This window comes from Fusarium pseudograminearum, chromosome 4 (genome assembly GCF_000303195.2).
Source record: "Fusarium pseudograminearum CS3096 chromosome 4, whole genome shotgun sequence".
Taxonomy (NCBI): domain Eukaryota; kingdom Fungi; phylum Ascomycota; class Sordariomycetes; order Hypocreales; family Nectriaceae; genus Fusarium; species Fusarium pseudograminearum.
In genome coordinates, this window is record NC_031954.1 from 4,017,877 (window position 1) to 4,037,323 (window position 19,447).

General features: G+C 47.7%; 7 protein-coding genes across 7 annotated transcripts; 2 read left to right on the top strand and 5 right to left on the bottom strand.

Annotated features, from left to right (window-relative positions):
* Positions 1–49: 49 nt before the first annotated feature.
* Positions 50–1,307, top strand: FPSE_08030 (uncharacterized protein; the record flags this gene model as incomplete). The annotated part of the gene is made up of 2 exons (XM_009261148.1): positions 50–562; positions 612–1,307. 2 exons carry the CDS (start codon positions 50–52, stop codon positions 1,305–1,307), a joined length of 1,209 nt encoding a protein of 402 aa, XP_009259423.1.
* Positions 1,308–1,642: 335 nt separating this feature from the next.
* FPSE_08031 (uncharacterized protein) lies at positions 1,643–3,142 on the bottom strand (the record flags this gene model as incomplete). The annotated part of the gene is made up of 1 exon (XM_009261149.1): positions 1,643–3,142. One exon carries the CDS (start codon positions 3,140–3,142, stop codon positions 1,643–1,645), a length of 1,500 nt encoding a protein of 499 aa, XP_009259424.1.
* A 2,511-nt stretch (positions 3,143–5,653) lies between these two features.
* On the top strand, positions 5,654–7,177 carry FPSE_08032 (uncharacterized protein; the record flags this gene model as incomplete). Its single annotated transcript, XM_009261150.1, has 1 exon — positions 5,654–7,177. One exon carries the CDS (start codon positions 5,654–5,656, stop codon positions 7,175–7,177), a length of 1,524 nt encoding a protein of 507 aa, XP_009259425.1.
* A 1,563-nt stretch (positions 7,178–8,740) lies between these two features.
* Positions 8,741–12,000, bottom strand: FPSE_08033 (uncharacterized protein; the record flags this gene model as incomplete). Its single annotated transcript, XM_009261151.1, has 12 exons — positions 8,741–8,767; positions 8,813–8,949; positions 8,996–9,127; positions 9,177–9,292; positions 9,348–9,502; positions 9,734–10,078; positions 10,132–11,051; positions 11,090–11,418; positions 11,465–11,584; positions 11,638–11,709; positions 11,766–11,885; positions 11,945–12,000. The coding sequence occupies 12 exons, from the start codon at positions 11,998–12,000 to the stop codon at positions 8,741–8,743; spliced, it is 2,529 nt and encodes an 842-aa protein (XP_009259426.1).
* Positions 12,001–13,035: 1,035 nt separating this feature from the next.
* FPSE_08034 (uncharacterized protein) lies at positions 13,036–13,708 on the bottom strand (the record flags this gene model as incomplete). Its single annotated transcript, XM_009261152.1, has 2 exons — positions 13,036–13,225; positions 13,560–13,708. 2 exons carry the CDS (start codon positions 13,706–13,708, stop codon positions 13,036–13,038), a joined length of 339 nt encoding a protein of 112 aa, XP_009259427.1.
* A 1,659-nt stretch (positions 13,709–15,367) lies between these two features.
* FPSE_08035 (uncharacterized protein) lies at positions 15,368–15,883 on the bottom strand (the record flags this gene model as incomplete). Its single annotated transcript, XM_009261153.1, has 1 exon — positions 15,368–15,883. The coding sequence occupies one exon, from the start codon at positions 15,881–15,883 to the stop codon at positions 15,368–15,370; it is 516 nt and encodes a 171-aa protein (XP_009259428.1).
* Positions 15,884–16,875: 992 nt separating this feature from the next.
* Positions 16,876–18,767, bottom strand: FPSE_08036 (uncharacterized protein; the record flags this gene model as incomplete). The annotated part of the gene is made up of 4 exons (XM_009261154.1): positions 16,876–18,045; positions 18,093–18,152; positions 18,208–18,550; positions 18,640–18,767. The coding sequence occupies 4 exons, from the start codon at positions 18,765–18,767 to the stop codon at positions 16,876–16,878; spliced, it is 1,701 nt and encodes a 566-aa protein (XP_009259429.1).
* Positions 18,768–19,447: the final 680 nt, after the last annotated feature.

The following is a 19,447-nucleotide window of genomic DNA, read 5'->3' on the forward strand; positions in this document are numbered from 1 at the left end:
GCATTATCACGTACTGCACATTCATCTCCAACAAGAACCAGATCTCATCATGTCGTCCTTGGCTTCACAAACACCCATTGCCATAATCGGAGCTGGGCCAGGAGGTCTAACCCTTGCACGTTTACTCCAAGTGCATGACATCAATTACATTGTATACGAGCGAGATGTTGACCCCAAGCCGCGATACATCAATCAAGGAGGCACTTTGGACATCCATGCCTCATCAGGACAACTTGCACTGAAGGAAGGGGGAATCTTTGACCAGTTCAAAAGCATTGCCCGTTGGGAAGGTTCTAGAGTTTGCATGCAGAACCCATCCGGTACGCTCAAGTCGGTGTTTGGACAGGACCGCGATGCACCTGAGATTGATCGTCTACAACTTCGTCAGATGCTGCTTGATTCTATTCCAACTGATAATATCAGATGGGGACATGGTATCAAAAGTGTTCAGAAGGGGGCTACACCTGCCGAACACGTTGTCAACTTTGACAACGGTACCTCCGCGTCTGGTTTCCGTCTAATTGTTGGCTGTGATGGAGCGTGGAGTAAAGTTCGACCTCTTGTGAGTACAACGTCTTATCTTATTCATGCCAAATCTAACTTCTGAGTAGGTAACCTCAGCCAAGCCCGAGTACTCCGGAAAGGTGTTTATCGAGGGAAGTATTTCTCGTGATAACCCTAGTTATGCAGCGGCTGTTGAAGACGCCGGGCCTGGTGCATTGCTAGCAATGGGACAGCGCAAGATGCTTGCAGTTCAGCAACTATCTGACCATTCTTATCGCTTTTATGTCGGAATGGATGCCCCTGAGGATGCATATAAGAAACACCTGACCGCGGATGATACCGACAAGACACGCAGGGATTTTCTATCATCATCAGGATTCTTTGCGAATTGGGCCCCAGAGCTCAAGAATTACATTGCCAACGCCGAAGGTCCGTTTCACGCGTGGCCTTTATATCGATTGCCAGTTTCCTCCCTTGCGTGGAATCGTGTTCCAGGTATTACACTTCTGGGAGACGCTGCTCATGTTTCTACTCCTCTCGTTGGTGAAGGCGTGAACATGGCGATGCTCGACGCACTGATGTTGTCAAAAGCTATCATCAAGTGCAACAGCAGAGCTGATATTAAAGAGTCTGAAGAAGTAAAATTGGAGAACGCCCTTGAGGAATATGAGAAGGAAATGCTGGAGCGTGGTCTAGATCACATTTCGAGGTGCATGGCCCGTGAAGAGGAATTCTTTTCCGAAAATTCTGCTGAAGACTTTATCAACATGATCAATGCTACGATGGGGAACGGTAAAGAATAGAGTTGGACGGCACTTCAAGGTAGTGGCATATGGACATCAGGCCTTAGTTCTAAACCACATTTAATCATAGTATTGCAACAGTCACAATGCAAAGGAACCAAGAATTGGATAAATATCCTTGTTTGTATAATTGAATCGAAAGTAAAACCGTGGATGCTGAGTGATTTATCATCTCGTTCTCAGACCCGGTATCATTTTTGCGCAAAAACAGACGAGGGTGTTAATGAACCCCGGTCCAACAAATATGCCCAAATAGTGAGTGGGTAATGTCCATGATCCCTAAATATTCGTATGCTCCCATAATATCAAAACTTTGCTTTCATGCTATAATGCAATTATTGGCTCTGGACAGTGACAGCTTTGGCCACCTGGTTCTGGAGACCAACGATCTTCTCCTTGACTTCGCTCAGCATACCCTTTTCCTGCTGGCCGTTGGTCTTGGAGTTGCCGAGGACATAATCCTCGTCGCTGCTGCTGCTGCCGCTGGACTCCTGCTGCAGACCGTCGACGCCCTCGGGTCCAGAGGCATGGAGCTTGCTGTTCTCGATGCTGTTCATGGCAACCTGGTGAGCGTTGGCCTTGCCATTCTCAACAGGGGCACCATTGACTGTGTAACCAGTGTCGCTGGAGTCGACAAAGGCCTCAAGACCTGCACCCTCGCGGGGGTAGGACTTCATGATCCTCTTGTGCTCCTCAAGAGCAGCGACCATGTCCTTGTGGCTGACGTCGTTCAGGAAAACACAGTCACCCATAGGGTTGATAGGGACAGCAGCGCGGAGCTTGCCGTCACGGGTCTTCAGGATGGCAGCAGTGGCCTTCTCGAGAAGATCGGCATTGAAATCGGGGTGGTCCATGGAGAGACCAGCGCGGGAGAAGAGGTTGAGGAGACGCTTGTGCTCATTAGATGAAAGAAGGCCACGGATGTTGGCCAGAGTGGCAGAGTAGGCCATGTCGATTGAGATGGCGTGGCCGTGGCGGAGGGGAGTCTCAGGAACCAGCTCGTGGAGAGGAGACCAAGTGTGACCGTAGGCAATAACACGGTCGAGCATGATCTCGTGAAGGTTGGGTGTCTCAAGCTTCAGCATCTCATGGATACCAGCACGGCAGATCTTGTCAGCGACGACCTTGATCTCAGGAGAAGCCTCATCAGATCGACCGAAGCCAGTGTCAATGAGCTGCTCGCAGTACTTCTCAAGGAGGTCATAAGTCTCCTTGTGCGCACAGGTGGAGATCTTGATAAGCTCAGCAAATCCATTTCGGATCTGAGCCACGGGGAGACTGCGAAGGAATGTGAAGTCAAGGAAGGTGTGTGAGGGAGCGTGGTAGGCACCGAGACGGTTCTTGTAGCGGCCGTAGTTGACAGCGACCTTGATAGAGACGGAAGCGTCGATGAGACCAATGACAGTGGTGGGGATGCGGATGTAGTTGGTGTTGCGGCGGTAAGCAGCACAAGCAAAGCCAGCAACATCGGTGACAAGACCACCACCAACAACAAGAACAGGCTCCTTGCGGTAGATACCAAAGTCGGTCATGGAGTCGACAATGGAGAGGAGAGTGTCCATAGACTTGGCCTTCTCACCAATCATAGTCTTGTGGATGGTGAGAGGAATACCATAGTGGTCAAAGTATCTCTGCATCTCCTGACCATAGAGGTTGAAGATGTTGAGGTCCATGACGGCCAGGCAGCGACCCCAGGGGGAGTAGAGCTGGTACAGCTGAGGGTTGGCGGGGTTGAAGACGCCATCGAGAAACTCAAAGTCATACTCGATCTTCTCATAGCCGCAGACAGCGAAGCCCTTGGCTGTGGGCTCAACGGAAGCACTCATATCAGACATAGTGGGCTGATGTGTGAAGAGGAGGTAACACAAGGTGAGAGAAAGAGGTAAAAAGGTGGTAGGGTGTGCAAGTGGTGAGATGAGGTAGAAGGGTGAGAGTGTGCAGGTTGAACTGTGACTGTAGAAGAGACAAGTTGCAATGAGGGCTGGGATAAGCAGCTTTTTATGTATCTCGCAGCCCCTCAGTTGAGAGGAGTCCTAGGTAGTAATGTCATAGACAGAGGGTGCTGACGAGTGGTTTCGCAACAGACAGTGTTGGATCGGTTGCAGAGGGTGAATATCCAACTGCCGACAGGGTAAAGAAGTTGCAAGCCAGGGTCTTGACCAGGACTGGTCAGAGGTACTTGGATTTAGTGCAAAAGGCTGGTTGGAGTGGATGTATAGAGACATTCCGGAGTGTGAAAAATGTCTCATTGGTCATGGATAATATTCAAGGGATCACTTTTGAGGCCAGAATGAGGTGTTAGTACAGTATCTGTACACTAGAACTGGTTGTTTGGGGGTTGAGGCTGCATTTCTTCATGTTTACACACCACAGCCAACAGCAACAGGAGCAGACAAAATGAAACACGCAAACAAATAGAGCAAGCCGGGGTGTCGTACAGCGAATGTTGGTGTCATGATGCTGTTGCTACGACGGGGCTTAAAGGATTTAGTTTTCGGGGCGGTGCTTAACGGGACGACATTGGACGGCTACGGGTAGAAGTGGCTGGATAGGTACCCGCAGTGCATGTGTAGAGAGCTATAGCTAGTGGCTGGACCCTTTGAGTCGTTTGAGCACGACATGCTGTATCCTAGCTTGATTCGTCGAGGTTGTTGCGCATCCCACATCTCGAGGTGTCATATACTCAGAAACGGAGGGGCAGTATTACGCCGAGGGAAAGTACCATGAACATGGCTGCTGTAGAGCAACCGTAACCTAGACCGAGTTGAGTGAACAGAAGTCGTTGGTCTCGAGGACTAGGGGTGTGGTTTAGAATCTCCAGGGGTGCTTCAGAGAGGAGGGGTTTCTCTGTGGTCTGGACTCCTCGGGTATCTGATGAGATCTTAGCTTTGGTGCATCTTGGGTTTAGACTGGGGGAGGGAAAGATCCGCGGGCGTGGGGCGATTTAGATATTGTATGCGTGCCTGGATTGATCGGGTATGTACTGTTTGGACTGTATTCTCGTAAAGACGGGCCAATTTGAGAGGGAGCCGCATCGATTACGCTTAGAAAACGTACCTTTAGTTGTCGTCTTGCATGTGCGCGTCATGCATAGTTTAGCTAACCCCACGTTGTCTCGATTCAACGTTTTAGTGAGGGAACTAGGAACTCATGTGTGAGAAATAGAGAAAATTGACCATATTCTAGACCGCGAACTGAAGATGGGGATTATGATTTAGTAGATGGGAGAGAAATGGGATTGTTGTACTGAGGATCTGCAACTGTCCAGAGTTATCTTATCTGTCTATTTCAGGGACCGTTCAATGTTGTACAAGACTCTGTGCAACACACACAACACAATTGACCGGTTGACGAGAACACCCTTTCCGTTTGTTTCTATTAATTCTCTCAATTATCATTCCTTCCGGCCTCTTGCATCTTGAACTGAAAGAACCAACATCCACTTCTACCCCCAGTTGCCTATGAACCCTCGCTGCAATATCGATACGTCATAGAAGTCAGCAAGCCACGCAACAGAGACAGAACAAGAGAAAAGAACCTCGTCAACCGGTGTAAAGAAAATAACCAAACTCGACTTCTCATGGGCTGTTCACGGTTCCGGGTGTCTACTCTAAGAAAGGCAACAAGTCTTGACCCATTCTATCGGTATTTAGCACTGCACACAGTTCGTCGAGAAAGTCTCGCGCACATGGTGGCGATACAGAATACTACCCGAGAGCAACTTGTGCAACCACAGGAGAATACTACAGTGTTGCAATTGGTGCATGCACGTTCTCGTCTGCACATGAGACTTGAAGTAGAAGCTCGCTGTGCTTTACCGGTGTGGAAACCCGCATAGAGGAGCACATGCAGAAGACATCCGAACGAGAATGGAGTTTCTGAATGCAAAAGAGAGAAAAGTAAAATGGGTAATCTTGTACAATGTCTCAAAACGTTGTCCGCTTTGAGGCTCGACGGCGGAGCTAATATTCCTAACGAGATGGAGCTAAAGAGATCCCCCTCTTTCTGCATCGCCTCTAGCTCTTCCTGATCGTTGTAACTAAATCTGAATCTGTATTAGCAGTTGGGAGTGTGTCTTACGGAGAGACCCCGGAATGCGCTGCTCCGTGACTTGCTTGCTCCATACAACGCCAAGAAGAAAGGCGGCGTCTAATTAAACATGAACTGTAAAAGTCATGACGTCTTCCAATTGAATTTTTTGTTTTCCTTCGTGCTTGTTTCCCCCGCAATTTGCCAGAGCTCCAAGCTTGTCAAGCTCTGTCTGTCATGTTCAAGCAACGCCATAGTGAAGCTCACAATTGATCGTCTAGATACGAATTGCTACTGCATCTCAAGGTTTACTCACAATGGCAAACCCCGATACTTCCCGGGTGATGCAATCCGCCAAGAATCTCTGTCTTTTGATTCTCAGCTTCATCTTTTTGCCTGCCACTCTCTTGTTCGCGCTGCTTGCTTTCCTCTGGAACCGATTGACCTCGAAACCTCCTACTCCGACTGCCAATAGCGAAAATGATCAAGATAACCTGGACAAGACGACGATCCTCGTCACGGGCGTCAATATGGCAAAGGGTCTCTCCCTAGCACGCATGTTCCATCGTCGCGGCCATCGTGTCATTGGCGCAGACTGCTACGCCCTCTCTCCCGGTCGCGTCTCTCGCGCAATCGACGTCTACTACCGTCTACCCGTTCCCTCGGACCCTTCAAAGACGTCCATGAATGATCCCTACCTGAACACAATCACAGAAATCATCAACCACGAGGATGTCGATCTCTGGGTGTCAGTCTCTGACGTCAATGCCGCGATTGAAGACGCTGCCGTTAAAGAAATCATTGAAGCTCGCACGAGCGCAAAGGCGATTCAATTCGGTATCGAGGATATTCGCAGACTACATGAGAAGGACGCTTTCATCGAGCACACAAAATCTTTGGGTCTGAAGGTACCGCATACTGAAGCTGTGCAAGACAAGGAAGATGTCATCAACTTCCTGCGGCGCAATGGCGGTCTTGAGCTAAAGCCTGAAGCGAGGCAATATATTGTCAAGCCTGTTGGTGTCGACGACGTTGCCCGTTTTACTATGCCTCTACTTCCTCTGTCCTCCGAAGACGCTACACTTGCACGCGTCGACACCATCCCATTCGACACAGCCAAATGCTCCTTCATCATCCAAGAATACATCACCGGCCCTGAATTCTGCACGCACGCACTTGTCATTCGAGGTCGCGTGTGTGCTTTTGTCGCGTGTCGCTCCGCCGATGTCCTTATGCATTACTCTGCCCTCCCCGCCGATTCCCCGCTTAGCAAGGCCATGTTAGACTTTACACTCAAACAGGCTGAGGCGGGTGGCGAAAACTTTACCGGACACATGAGTTTTGATTTCTTGATCGATAAGGAAGACGAAGATGCTACTCGGTCTGGTATTGAGAAAGAAGTCACGATATATCCTATTGAGTGCAATCCCAGAGTCCACACCGCAACTGTTCTGTTCAACAACACCCCCGAGATTGTTGACGAGTACCTCTCTGTCCTTTCATCCTCTTCGCAGCCTAGATCACTGTCCAAGCCCCCTCTGTACCCCAACAATCCCCAGGACTACTATTGGGTCAGCCAAGATCTTGTTGAGCTTGTTCTCTGTCCGTTCTACCACACTCTCTTCAGAGGAACTACGGGATTATCCCACGTTTCAAAATCTATCCATGCGTTTTCTCAACACTTGATATACTGGAAGGATGGCACTTTTGAGTCTTGGGATCCTTTGCCTTGGTTGTGGATGATGCATGTTTACTGGCCTGTGCAGTTTGCTTGGTACATGTCGACTGGGTCTGTATGGACAAAGCTCAATGTCAGTACTGGAAAGGCGTTTCAGGGATAATTGTTTTAGCTATTCTTGATAGTTTAGTCAGTAGGGATGCAGCTTTCATGCATAGTGCGTTTCATTAGAAAGGTTAGCGAGATATCAATAAACCATTAATGGAAGAGGAACTTACTCAAAGACCACCCTTGTAGTGAAGTACCCTTGTGTCGATCGTTTCTCCAAATGCATCTTAAGTATCCCGTGATACTGTACGTCACTGCACCACCGTTGCGTAAGAACTCCAAACCATAAACAACGACACTATTCACAAGTTCCACTCTTCAAACACATCGACATCCTGAATGCCATCAAATAACCATCAATTCATCCCTTCCAAGCATATTTAACTTCTGCAACGCCTTTTTGTATCATCCTATCAAGCACGCCAGACACGCAGGGATATCCCACCCCACCATATCTGATAAGCCCAAAGGTGTATATACACGCCAGAGTGGTATCCCTATCGTGAGATTGCTCACAGGTCACATTCACGCCGCCCCCCGATTTAGGCTGCTGTCCCAAAACGTCCAACCCTGTGCAACCATTAATACCATCCTCTTTCAATCCATGTCATGTGTTCCCCTTTGCCCCCCTCCTTCTCCTAGGCCAGGGGTAAAGTCTCATCACTTGTCGCCTGCACCCCATACATACAGCAGTACACCCTCTGCGCCCCCGTGCTTGACACATCTTTCCAGGAACCCGGTCAAGACGTTTGATTGACGTTGCAACGTTCCTGGTAACAGGACTGACACGGCAGGTTCTAGCGTCCCGGGCTGTAAGGGAGGGACGGGAGGTTACAGCACGTGGCGAGGCGTGTTGTTTAGTTATTCCCATAACATGCGAGGTTAATGCTTGCTGCATGATGGTACAGATCTCTCGACACTGTGTGATTGCCTGTTGTCATACGGAATCTGCACTTGATGGTGTGCCCAGGTACGCAGGTGGTTCTTCTGGAATGGTCCTGCACATTTCCTATTCAGATACGGCTGTTTGACGTAGTATACCATTATTTAAGATTCTTACTGGATCCTATGACGCCATTCAAACTAATTGTTTTGCAAACAACGGACTCGACATTGTCCTCGCAAACGTATTTGACTCTATATCGCAGCAGATCCCCCCCCATGCTGCGTTGGTTCAGCCCCATACGACTTCTGTAGCCGTCCTTAAATATATTAAATACTTAATAACTACTAAATATTAGGTATTTAGACTATCGATTTGATTTCTTGTTTGTGATTGAGAGCCACTTGGGCTACATCACTACATCCACCCGACAAACCAGCCGCTGGACTGCATATTTCGCCAAAACATGTAAGAACTATCTATCCCCGGTAATGGAAATGTTATTCATAAATTATCTGATTTCTAGATTATCATAATAATTGACGGAAAAATCCAAGTACGGTGACCACGGGTAATGAAACGGTCCGAGGCAGTAGTTAAGACCTAATAATCACTTGAACCTAGCCACCCTGCCATCTCTGAATTAGAACACAACTCAACAGAAATTTAGTTATTATAATTATTATCCATGCTAAATACGGTCAAAGCTAAATTCGGATTTATTTACAAGCCTCGTCACAAAGCGTCACATATCCCTACAGCCTGCCGTCAACATCGATTAAATTTTGCATGAGGGTCAAAACTTACCAAGTCTTTGCCCGGCTGATCCTTACAGTCACTTGATAGAGGGAAGTACCGTTTGACTGACCACAAAAATGTAAGAGGGTTATAGTTGAACACATACTTGGCATCGGGGGCTTCGTTGCGGAAGATGTCGATGGTCTCTGCAAGATATCAATACAATACGCGTTGGGTCAAGCGAGTTCTTACCTTCAAAAAGCCCGATGACATCTGGGATCTGAGATCCTCTCACACCAAAGCCTATACCAGCTGCGTGCCAGTGAACGTCCTTCATCTGGTCAACGAACTCATTCGGTGGCATCTCGGGTCCTCGCCAAACAGCTGAACAAGTCCGTCAGACCATACTCTTCATATGTGTGATCATGCTCACCCCGGACATTATATCCTGCCTCGCGTAGTTCACGTGTGTGGTTGAAGATCTGTTCTTCTACCAGCTTGGCATCGTAGCCTTGCGAGGTAACATACTGATGCCGGCCTGGCAGACCACTAGCCAAAACTGATCAACAAATACTATTGGAAAAATGATGATGTATGTACTTACGTGTAAAAGACGTTAACTTCACCACATCCAAATGGTGTCGTGGCTGCACCGAATAGAGAGTTGAAGGCAAGAATGGTCTGTTCAGCACGCATGTTTGTGGCTGGCTTGATACGGATGCGAAATTGATTTTCGGTTTCCGACGAGGGAGATGGGATCTTTATACCAGTATCAGTCAGCGCTAATGCATACGCCACTGCTTAAGCTGAAGTCAATTCTGGCTAACTGTAGAGGGCATCGACTCTGGTTAGGTGCCATAAAGTGATGCAGTACTTTAATGTCTCACTTCTGTGGCACGGCTGTTATCCCACCACTAAAACTACGAACATAATCTGATATACCAGCTGTGGGTAGCGCTTAATCTATATTCTACTCTATGAAATGTTTACCAACAACGAGTCCGAAAAGAATTGATCCAAAAATGGCTCGCCATAAATATCCTCTAAATCAAAGAGATTGTGCTCGGGATCCGGCACCGATGCGCTCTCGACTTCGTTGTTGATGGGATGCACAAACTTGGTGGCAACCCGTATCGTAGCACTCGTCGTCGCGTGTGACCCTTTACCCTTTGACGAACTACACAGACTGGCCCAATCAACACCCGACATGGCAGGATCGAGTAATTCCCACATCATGTCGGGTTCAAACTTTATAGTCGCGCTGGTTGATTCGTCCTCTTGGGGAATTTGTTGTTGCTTTGCTACTTTGACGTTGAGGGTTCGTAAGATCTCGAGCTATAATTCGATTCAGTTAGAGCAAGAAATGTTGAGAGCGGATAAACATTTACCTTTTCGGCGATGTGAGGCCACTTCCTTGCTAGATGTCCCAAGAATGTTTCGCAGGTAATTAAGTTCTCCTTGGCCTTTTCTGATACTTTTCGATCCCTTGCGAACTGGAAAATCCATAAGATTGACACGCAGCCAGCAACAGCTTGTCCGATCAATGGATCGTTGACTTCGAACTGGCGGTCTGCGCACATCTGAACCAGCCGGGAGACCCATTCTGCGTGGAATAGCGCTTGATCAACTGTGTTTTGTAAGAAAGATCGTGGTTGGAAGTTTCGACCTGCTCTCCGAAGAGCGACTAGTTGAACAAAGGGATTGTTGAGTACGGCTTGGGTTGCGTGCATCATTATCTGGAATGACACCCATGGTGCCCAGTATTCCCTATGCTTGCTTAGATCTTCTGAGGGTTGGTCGGGGAAAGGGGCGTTTCGGATGAGATGTCTGTGCGACGTGATGTTCTCAAGTTCGTATAACTTGACGGTCAGTTGACTGTGTCTGGACGTTGCTAACCATGGATACTCGTTGGCTCCGTTGCGAATGTCTCTCAGATACGAGATGATGCTTCCCCAAACCGAAATGTAACCCAAACATGTCGCATTAATACCGACGTCTTGGATGTTCCCTTCATACGCGTCGGTCAAGTCGGCACAATAGCTCTTCATACCATGGGAGGAATGCAGTGGTGTTGGACGCGACACGCTTTTCGGATACGCTGGGGCGCCTGTTATGTCGGTCAAGGTGTTGCAGTTGGGGATAAAGGTGCTCTCCAAGATGGCGATACTCCAATGACATCTTGAGATGGCATCGTCGGATTGTCGAGAGCTAGGCTCAGCCTTTGAGTGGGACAGTCGAAGAGCTTCGAGTTTTGCTGCCATTCCGACCATCATCCACGCTCGAGATGTCTTTCCAGCTGGATTACGAACTGTCAATGAAATACATATAACTTGCAGATTGACATACCTATATGATCACAGAGAGCGAGAAGGCACAACGTTTGCATCACTTCCAGCTGTGTGAGTCCCTCAGCCGCCATGTCAACAACTATACTCCGTGCGGACGTAGTATAGTACTCGATAGCTTTTGCTTCCAGACCGTAGTAAAAGTTGTGACTCGTAAAATGAAGCGTGAGAGCTAGGAAACTCCATCGAAGATAATGCGGTAATGTGCCGATTTTTAATTGAAGACGTCGTGGATCGAAGAGTGGGAGTGGTTGAAAGTAGAGTTTTTCGCGGTAAGCACCCACGAAATCACTGAGTAGATCTGCTGGAGGCTCTGGATTTGCCGGTGACCTTTCTTTTGTAAGAAACGGATGAAGTATGGGAATGGGCTTTTTACCATGATGGAGACTCTGATAGCATGGCTGTTATCGGAGGTAGTTGCTGATGGATGCTGTTTGACGAGCCGCCTCGGCTATGCCAGCTGCTGGCATCTTGGGCGTCGACTCTTGATGAATACCTGCTGTGTGATCAGCATTTAGCCATGACATTCCACAGGAAATCGTAGCATACTCTGTGTCACGACTGTGAGACTCAACTGATGTACTCGGCGAGACAACGTTCTGCTGCGCCTTGAGTGGTCTACTGAACACGATCGTTAGCCTCCGCAGCTAGAATGTTATTGCAATAGAAATACTTACAAGAATGATCTCGGGTTGCTATTGTTGACATGATTCCGAGGAAGGTAAGTGCAAATCTCACTCGCAATACGACAATGCGAACAACCCGGCTTTTCAGCAGGACATTTGATCTTTTTCTGGCTACAGACAAAGGGATTAATTAATTGTTTATTTAAAAAGAACATTGTTCAGTGACTTACCGACAGCGCTCGCAGGAACGTCTCACACGTGGTTCACGCGTCTTTGTTCGCGGCATGGATGTTTATAATTAGACGAGAATAAATGTGAGGGTTCGGAATTCCGGGACGTGCAAATGTAAAATAAATTCCGGGCGTGAGCTGAAGATGATGATCAACGTCGGCCGAGATGCTCGGCCTTGGACAAGGATCAGGTTAGACTGGATACCTGACAAGGAATATGATTTGTTCGATAACGAGATAAGAGATAAGATTGTCGACATTGTCACTTGATCGGCTTCGATGCCGGGATATTCGACAACTTACCCTGAGCCAAACAATTACAGATATGAGAGAAGCATATCAACACAGATAGTACTTATGTTTTATTCTTTACTTCCAGCTATTTAGGTACTATAAACACTTATCAAAGCAACCATTTCCTCATAGGGTCAGATGTATCTATGCCGTTCAAACTCTTTTTTTCCATGGCAACTATCAGTATGCTCCCATTATCACAGTTGGATTACCTTTTGCATCCACATTGCGACGAGCTGACATTCTCATCAACGGTTCCCTCCTTAATATCACCACTGCACTTTCCAGATTTCTTCATCAAGGAGCATGTGCGTTTGACGGACCTCCTGGTCAAAATGAGGCGGTTGCAGCGTTCGCAATGAAGATTGGTGTGTACTACCCAACACATGGCTTATTTTACTTCCTGGATATGAAAATTAATTTTACTGTAATACTCTTTGATTTTCTGTTGGTAGGAGAGAGAATGAAAAAAATTTGCAAAGTCAATTTTGGCATTTTATACCTCGATTTTGACATGAGTGAATCACAGTTGATAGCACCCAGCAGTTTCATTTTCGCCCAATCATCATAAACCACATCAATCACATTCAGAGTCCAATGAGAATCACTAACAATATAAGAGAACCATTAGGTTATCTGTTTATGCATCCCAAAAAACAGTGTTTTTATTCACCGTCTAGATAGGTTGCTCAACGATCCAGCGTTGACATCAACTAATCACCCCAGGTATCCATCCATTTCTCTACCCACCAAAACGCCCTCTTCTAGAGTCCTGCTCGTACCTTCTCATCACCATCCTAGTTCATACGCTTGCAAATCTCACAATCTGCATCAGTCACGTAAACGTAGTCCAACAGAGTTGGCGACGCCTGGGTGCAAATACCTCCCTTCTTGGATGACTCACAAACATTCTTCTTGGACTTCTTTTCCAGAATCGTCTTGGAGCATGTGGCGCAAACCCAGGTGGTTTCGATTGTTTGACACATACTGAAAGGTTTGAGTCGAAAAATCTTGGTGATGTGTTGGAATGAGTAGTTAAAGATGTCTGGAGTTTTGAGAGTTGCTTTGGGTGTACGAGTATGGGTATATAACTTGCAGAGGGCAGCAGTAGCGAGTTATATACCCATACTCGTAGAGTTGTCGGTGATGTGCAAATTTTCGAACAATAAGGTTCTGCACAGAACAAGATCTTGAACAAATGCTGAATCTCATTGTGCAAAGACACTATTCATTGTCCAGCTTCCAAGGTCTGATTTCTTTGTCCAAATCAGTCTGCGGCCGTGGTCGCGATTGAGCACAGAATGTGCAGTCGGGGTCATACATGTCGATGGTCTCGTAGCATGTCTTTCCCGTTTCCTTGCAGACACCGGTGTCTGACTGGCTTTCGCATTTGCTGGTCAAGTAGGTGACTTCCTTGACGGGTTTCTCGCAGTATTTGCAAACCCACTTCTCTGTTCTTTGGTTACACATGTTGATCACTTCCTGAACTTCTTGTGTTTGTTGTTGCGTGGTTGTGATTTTCTGGTTGTGGTGGGTTTGTTTATGGGAAGATGGACTTGAGAGCAAGACATTATTTATACCCTAAATTTATTATTAAAAAGTAAATCGGCGACCGAGTTTATTATTATTACTGAGAAGTAGTAGTTATGCGAAAGGTTCATTTTTAACATGAATTTTAACAAAGGTTCTTGAACTTTCGCTTTATGGTTCCGTATTAAAGTTTTAAACATAAGTGTATCCCTGTCTACCTTATGAAATTTATATTCTTATGAAATTTATTTTGAACCAGAGTATGTTCAAATAGAAAGACATCATGTACGCCTTCTAGAATGAAAAAATTCTACTCTAGCAATCAGTGAGGGAGGTACAATGTAGGCTCCGAGTGGCAGAAGATGGAGCAATCAGTGGGTGTCCTGGTCGCCACCAGTGCGCGCCAGCCAGCGAGTTTTCCAACAGAGGCAAGCCAGGAGATTGCAAATCCAGCGTCTTGTTGCCTTAGTCAAGAAGAAGATCAAGCGTCAGAACGCTGACTTGGAAGATGATGAATAAGATCAAGATGATACAGACGATGATGATGACCAGCGCGGTGCAGACGATCACGGAGACCAGCTGTTTTATCAACACCCCAAGGTTGTAGATGCTGGCGAGCAGTCTCAGCAGCCGCCCGAGAACTGATATAGCCTTTGAGCAGGGCATGTCGTAGTGCTGTCACTCTTGGGCGGGCCATCCTTGGCCTGGTTGGATTGCCGGATCTCTGCGTCCTTAGTAGCCTGGATGCAGCTATCGAGCATGTCTCGCAAGCGCTCTTGAGTCGCGTGGAGGAACAGTAGCTGTGTCGGGAGGAGGAACAACAGACGGCGCGCTAGACTGAACAGGAGCCATATCGCTAGAGGGTACTAGGAATACAGCGTCAAATAGGAGGAAGGTGAAGTAAGCCGTCAGTCGAGGCGCCAGGAGGAACGCGAGTCGATCCGCTAGTTGGGTGGCCAGAACGATCGCGACGTCTTTTAGGATCCTGAGTTAATCCCTCAGTTGAGTGAGAAGCATAATCTCATCTACTAATTTTATCCCTTAAGCTTCTTGCGGCTAATGTTTCTAGTACCCCGAAGTCCCCCTAGACCACTTTTGCAGAACCGTACGGTACAAGGGTATTACTGTTAGGCTCATACCTCTTTTCAGATCAACTACGACACTCAAAAACACTCGACATATCTCATAGCATGTTGTCAAGTCAGGTCACAGTGGTGAGAGAACGGGATATGTGGTAGTCAACCTTGCTATTGATGTAACAAGTATCTAGTGATACTGTTTAAGCTATGATGGTGACTATCCCTTTCCCTCCTTCATTCCCATTCCAAAACTTCGCTACTAGCATGTTACCACCCTACGCTTACCCAGACTGAATGCCCAGGTATGACCGCCGCAAACCAGAAAAGGCCGGTGGTTGGTAGTTGAGATGGTACTAATGTGTTCGCGATACTGCTCCGGGAAACCTGCGGTTGTTGATGACCTATGTAGATAGATGTTAGACATGTTCAAGTAGATTAGTTGGAGATAGACTTACGGGTCTCATGTCATCGGCGGCACTGCTCAGAGGCACATGCCTCATCCCTCAGAGGGATGACCGGCCTAGTTTCGTCCACGACCACGGCCTCGGGCACCACGGCCACGGCCACGACCACCACGACCGCGTCCACGACCGCGAACAATGGGAACGATCTCGCCCTCGACAACGAGGTCCTCGTCGTGGTCGTAGACCTCCTCGAGCAGGAGGTCAGGGTGGCCCTCGAGCCAGTTGGCGATACGCTCAGGCTTCTCCATCTCGACGACACTGTCAATGTCGTTCTGGAGCTGGTTGCCGATCATGGTGGAGGTGCTGTCGCTCTTGTGAGGGTTGTCAATGGCCTCCTGAGCGTCAGCATCAATGGTTGCCTGCATGCGGGTGTCGAGCATGTCACGCTTGGCGTAACAGGGGAGGCAGTGGGTGTAGTCAACCCACTCAACGTTCATGTTGACCGGGTAAATGATGCTGCAGTTGATCCTGCCATGGATCTTGTTCTTGCACTTGGAGTCAACGACGAGCTTGTGGTCAATGTCTTGTTTGCAAGTGGAGCAGCGGACGAAGTAGGCCGAGGTGTGGCACATGGTTGCGGTTGGTGGATGAAGATAGTTGTTGATGGTTTGTGTAGATGATACTTGGGGATAACTTGGGGATGACGATGATGATGAGAATGTTGTGAAGAAGAAGAAGAAGCACGAATTCTGTCATCTCGAAGGGCCTTTTATCCTTTTTCTGGCGAGGTAGTAACGAGTGTATTCTTTCGTGATGAAGATACGATAGCCATTGTTCTTGCATGCTCAATTGTTCAAAAGGGGTGATGAGCCTTGAAGAAAAGCACTATGTGGACCCCCTTTTGGTCATTTGGTATCAGTTCTATTGTCTGAATAGCGGGGGATTTTGACTCAATTGAATAGACCAGGGTTATAGCATTGATAAGTTTCGAATTTTTGATCTAGTTGTGAGAGCAATAGCTTGGTCAGTGTCAAGTGTCGCCAAGTGACCAAGACTGATATGAATGCGAACAATAACCACCGTGAAAAGGGAATTGTAGTCACAAAATAGTTTTTATAGTGATGGAGGAAGTTCTAGGTTCAGGAATTCAAGGTAAAGGAAGGGAATTTATAAGGATGTCAGAGGTAGAGGAGGCCAAGGCTGCTGTCGCTGCCGTGAATCACTACAAATTGGAACCGACCTGACTAGATTTCTACCGTACTCTTAGGGTATCAGAAACGTTGAACGTTATGAGCATAAGAGACAAAATTAGTTGGTCATATTATGCTACTTAGACTACCTACCTGTTATTTTTGTACTCTAAGACCTAGGAGGCCAGCCTTTCTGTTGCCCACCGGCGTACCTAAGATGCAGACTTTTTGTTTATAGAATTTTCAATATTTCATGGCCAGCAGAAGACTTCCAAAAGTCTACTTGATAGGATTTCACAGTCTCAAAACTTTAATGTCATTTCCAAATGTGTAAAGTATTTATTGGGGGTATTTTATAGACAGGTAAGTATTATACAATCTCAGCTTTATAGTCAGAAACTCATACATCGTTATCCAGGTTCATTACACTCCCTCTACTCGCGATGAGTAGCTCCAGCATTCTCTTCCTTCCTCTGCCCGTGGCCACCATCAGTCACACCTGAAGGTCGAGCCAGAGTCTCATCGTCACTCGAACCATGATGAACTGGAGCAGCGGTCTCGATATCCAAACCAGCCTCCTTTCGGATCCTCGACATTTCCTCAGGAGGAGGAGGAATCCACTTAGCACTCTTCATAGGGCTTACTCTTTCAAGATACATAGTGTCAATCTCCTCAAGCGTGCGACCTTGACCTTCGATGACGAAGAAGTAGACAATTAGTCCACCGAGAACATTACATCCAGCAAAGACGTATCCGTAGCGGAAGTCAATGTCTTTGGTGATGAAGGGCGTGAAGAACGCTAGCAAGAAATTCCAGAGCCAGTTACTGGCAGTGGCCAGAGCCATACCCTTGGCTCGGTAGCGCGAAGGGAAGATCTCAGCCATGATGGTCCAGATCATGGGTCCCCAGGTCGTCGCGAAACCGAGAATGAAGAGACAGGCAAAGACAATCATGGCAACACCGGCGCCTTGGGTACTGGAAGGATTTTCACGATCGAGCGAGAAGTGGCCAACCGAGGCGAAAATGAGGAAACAAATAAACATCCAAGTACTTCCCGCAATAAGAGACTTGCGACGACCATAGTGCTCGACAATGTACAGACCGATAAACGTGACTAAGAAGTTGATGGTGTTGAGGATAATCTGGGTCTTGTAGCTGTCAATTGAGACAGAGGCAAAGATGGTGGTACCGTAGTAGAAGAAGTAATTGGCACCCGTAAGCTGCTGGAACATTTGAAGACTCATGCCGAGTAAGATGCGGTACATCATGCGCGGCGCCTGGAACATCCGGACAAATTCTTCTACGGGATTGCCCTTGATCTGGCTTTCTGCGCGAAGCTTGGATTCGATTTCTTCCATCTGGGTATGGATGGCCCAGTGGTTGGGTGTCGCGCCGTAGACTTTGCACAGGGTGTCGCGTGCGCGGTCAATCTTGCCCTTGCGGTAGTCGAATCGAGGCGTGTCGGGGAGGAAGAGAATTCCGATGCCGAGAATGAGGGTAAAGACCCAGCCGATGCCGATGACGATGCGCCAACTTGCTGAGTTGTTGCGCTGGTGGGTGACTGTGCCGTAGTTGAAGCAGGCGGCCAAGAAGATACCCATTGTCTGTGGTGGTTAGGGGATGTTGGGTACTCGAGGTGGAAATGACTTACGATGAATAGCTGGTAACAACAAACCATGGCACCTCGAATCCATGGAGGAGCAGTCTCGGCCTGAAAGAAAAGTCAGTCAAATGTTGTTGGTAGAGGGTTTGTCAGCCTGTCTTACCTGGAACATGGGCACCAACAGCGACAGCGCACCAACACCCAATCCAGCGACCCATCGTCCCATCATGATCTGCACCCAATCTCGGTTTGACGAGATCTGAATGATAAAACCAATGGCGATGATCCAGGTCCAGCCAGAAATACTATATTTACGACCAATGCGATCGGAGACGGGCGCAGCGACGAGAGCGCCGATGAGGGTACCAATGGAGAGCAGAGCGACGATTAGACCTGAGCGGACTGTGCTGAATGCCTTTTCGCCATTGCTGTTGGTTTGGGCAAAGCGGTCGAGAAAGTCGGGCATCTCGAGGAAGCCAGAGATTTGGCCGGTGTCGTAGCCGAAGCTATCGATTGTTAGTTTTGGAGTGTGGAATGGGAGAATGGGACTTGCAGTAGACCACCCATAGAGACAAAGGTGGCTAGAAGAAAAGACCTTCCGGTGATGCGAGGTAGAGGTGAGTAGTCGAGTCCAGCGAGGGACCGACGAGCACCAGCTTCTTTGCCCTTTTCTGAGTTTGGGTTCTGGTCATCGAAATGAACAGTCATGAAAGATGGCGCCATGATGGGCAGAAGTAAGGCTTGTCAAGCCAATAACCTGTGATTGATGGTATATTGATGAGGCTTGGGATGGTAGAATAAGGGCGGGAGGTGAAGAATAAATAAATACATACTCGAGTATCGCTCATGACGTTGTGCATCGTGTGTAGGGATGACGGTGATGTCAGGATATGGAGAGACGGTCCAATAAGGAATCTACAAGGTCTCGAGACCATCAAATCGGTCCGTCCCATTTTGGGTTGTGGGGGGTTGCAAGAGAGAAGCATGCGATGCCATGCGGTGCCATGCGGTGACCCATGGGGTTGCAAAAGCTGGGGAAACACGCGAGCTAGGGTTGGTAAAGGATTGCAACGGCGACTCCTAGACATTCTTTTTGATGGTAATGACGCTGGAATGTGATGCAATGGGACTCGTTGATAAATTCATGGCGTTTTAGAGAGTGGTTGATAGGTTAACAAGTGCCCGGTTGGGCTGTTTTGGTGCCTCGAGGCTTGGGAGTGACAGGCTGGGGGGGTTGTAGCAGCGTTGGTTCAGGACCTGGGGGATCCCTGCTAGGGCATTTTGATAGAAGAACTCGTTCTGAATGACGACACCCGAGAGATCCGGTCAAAGAAATACAGTGAGTATCGGTACACAGTATGTCATTTATTAATTGTTCTTGTCTCTTGCTTAGAATAATTAAC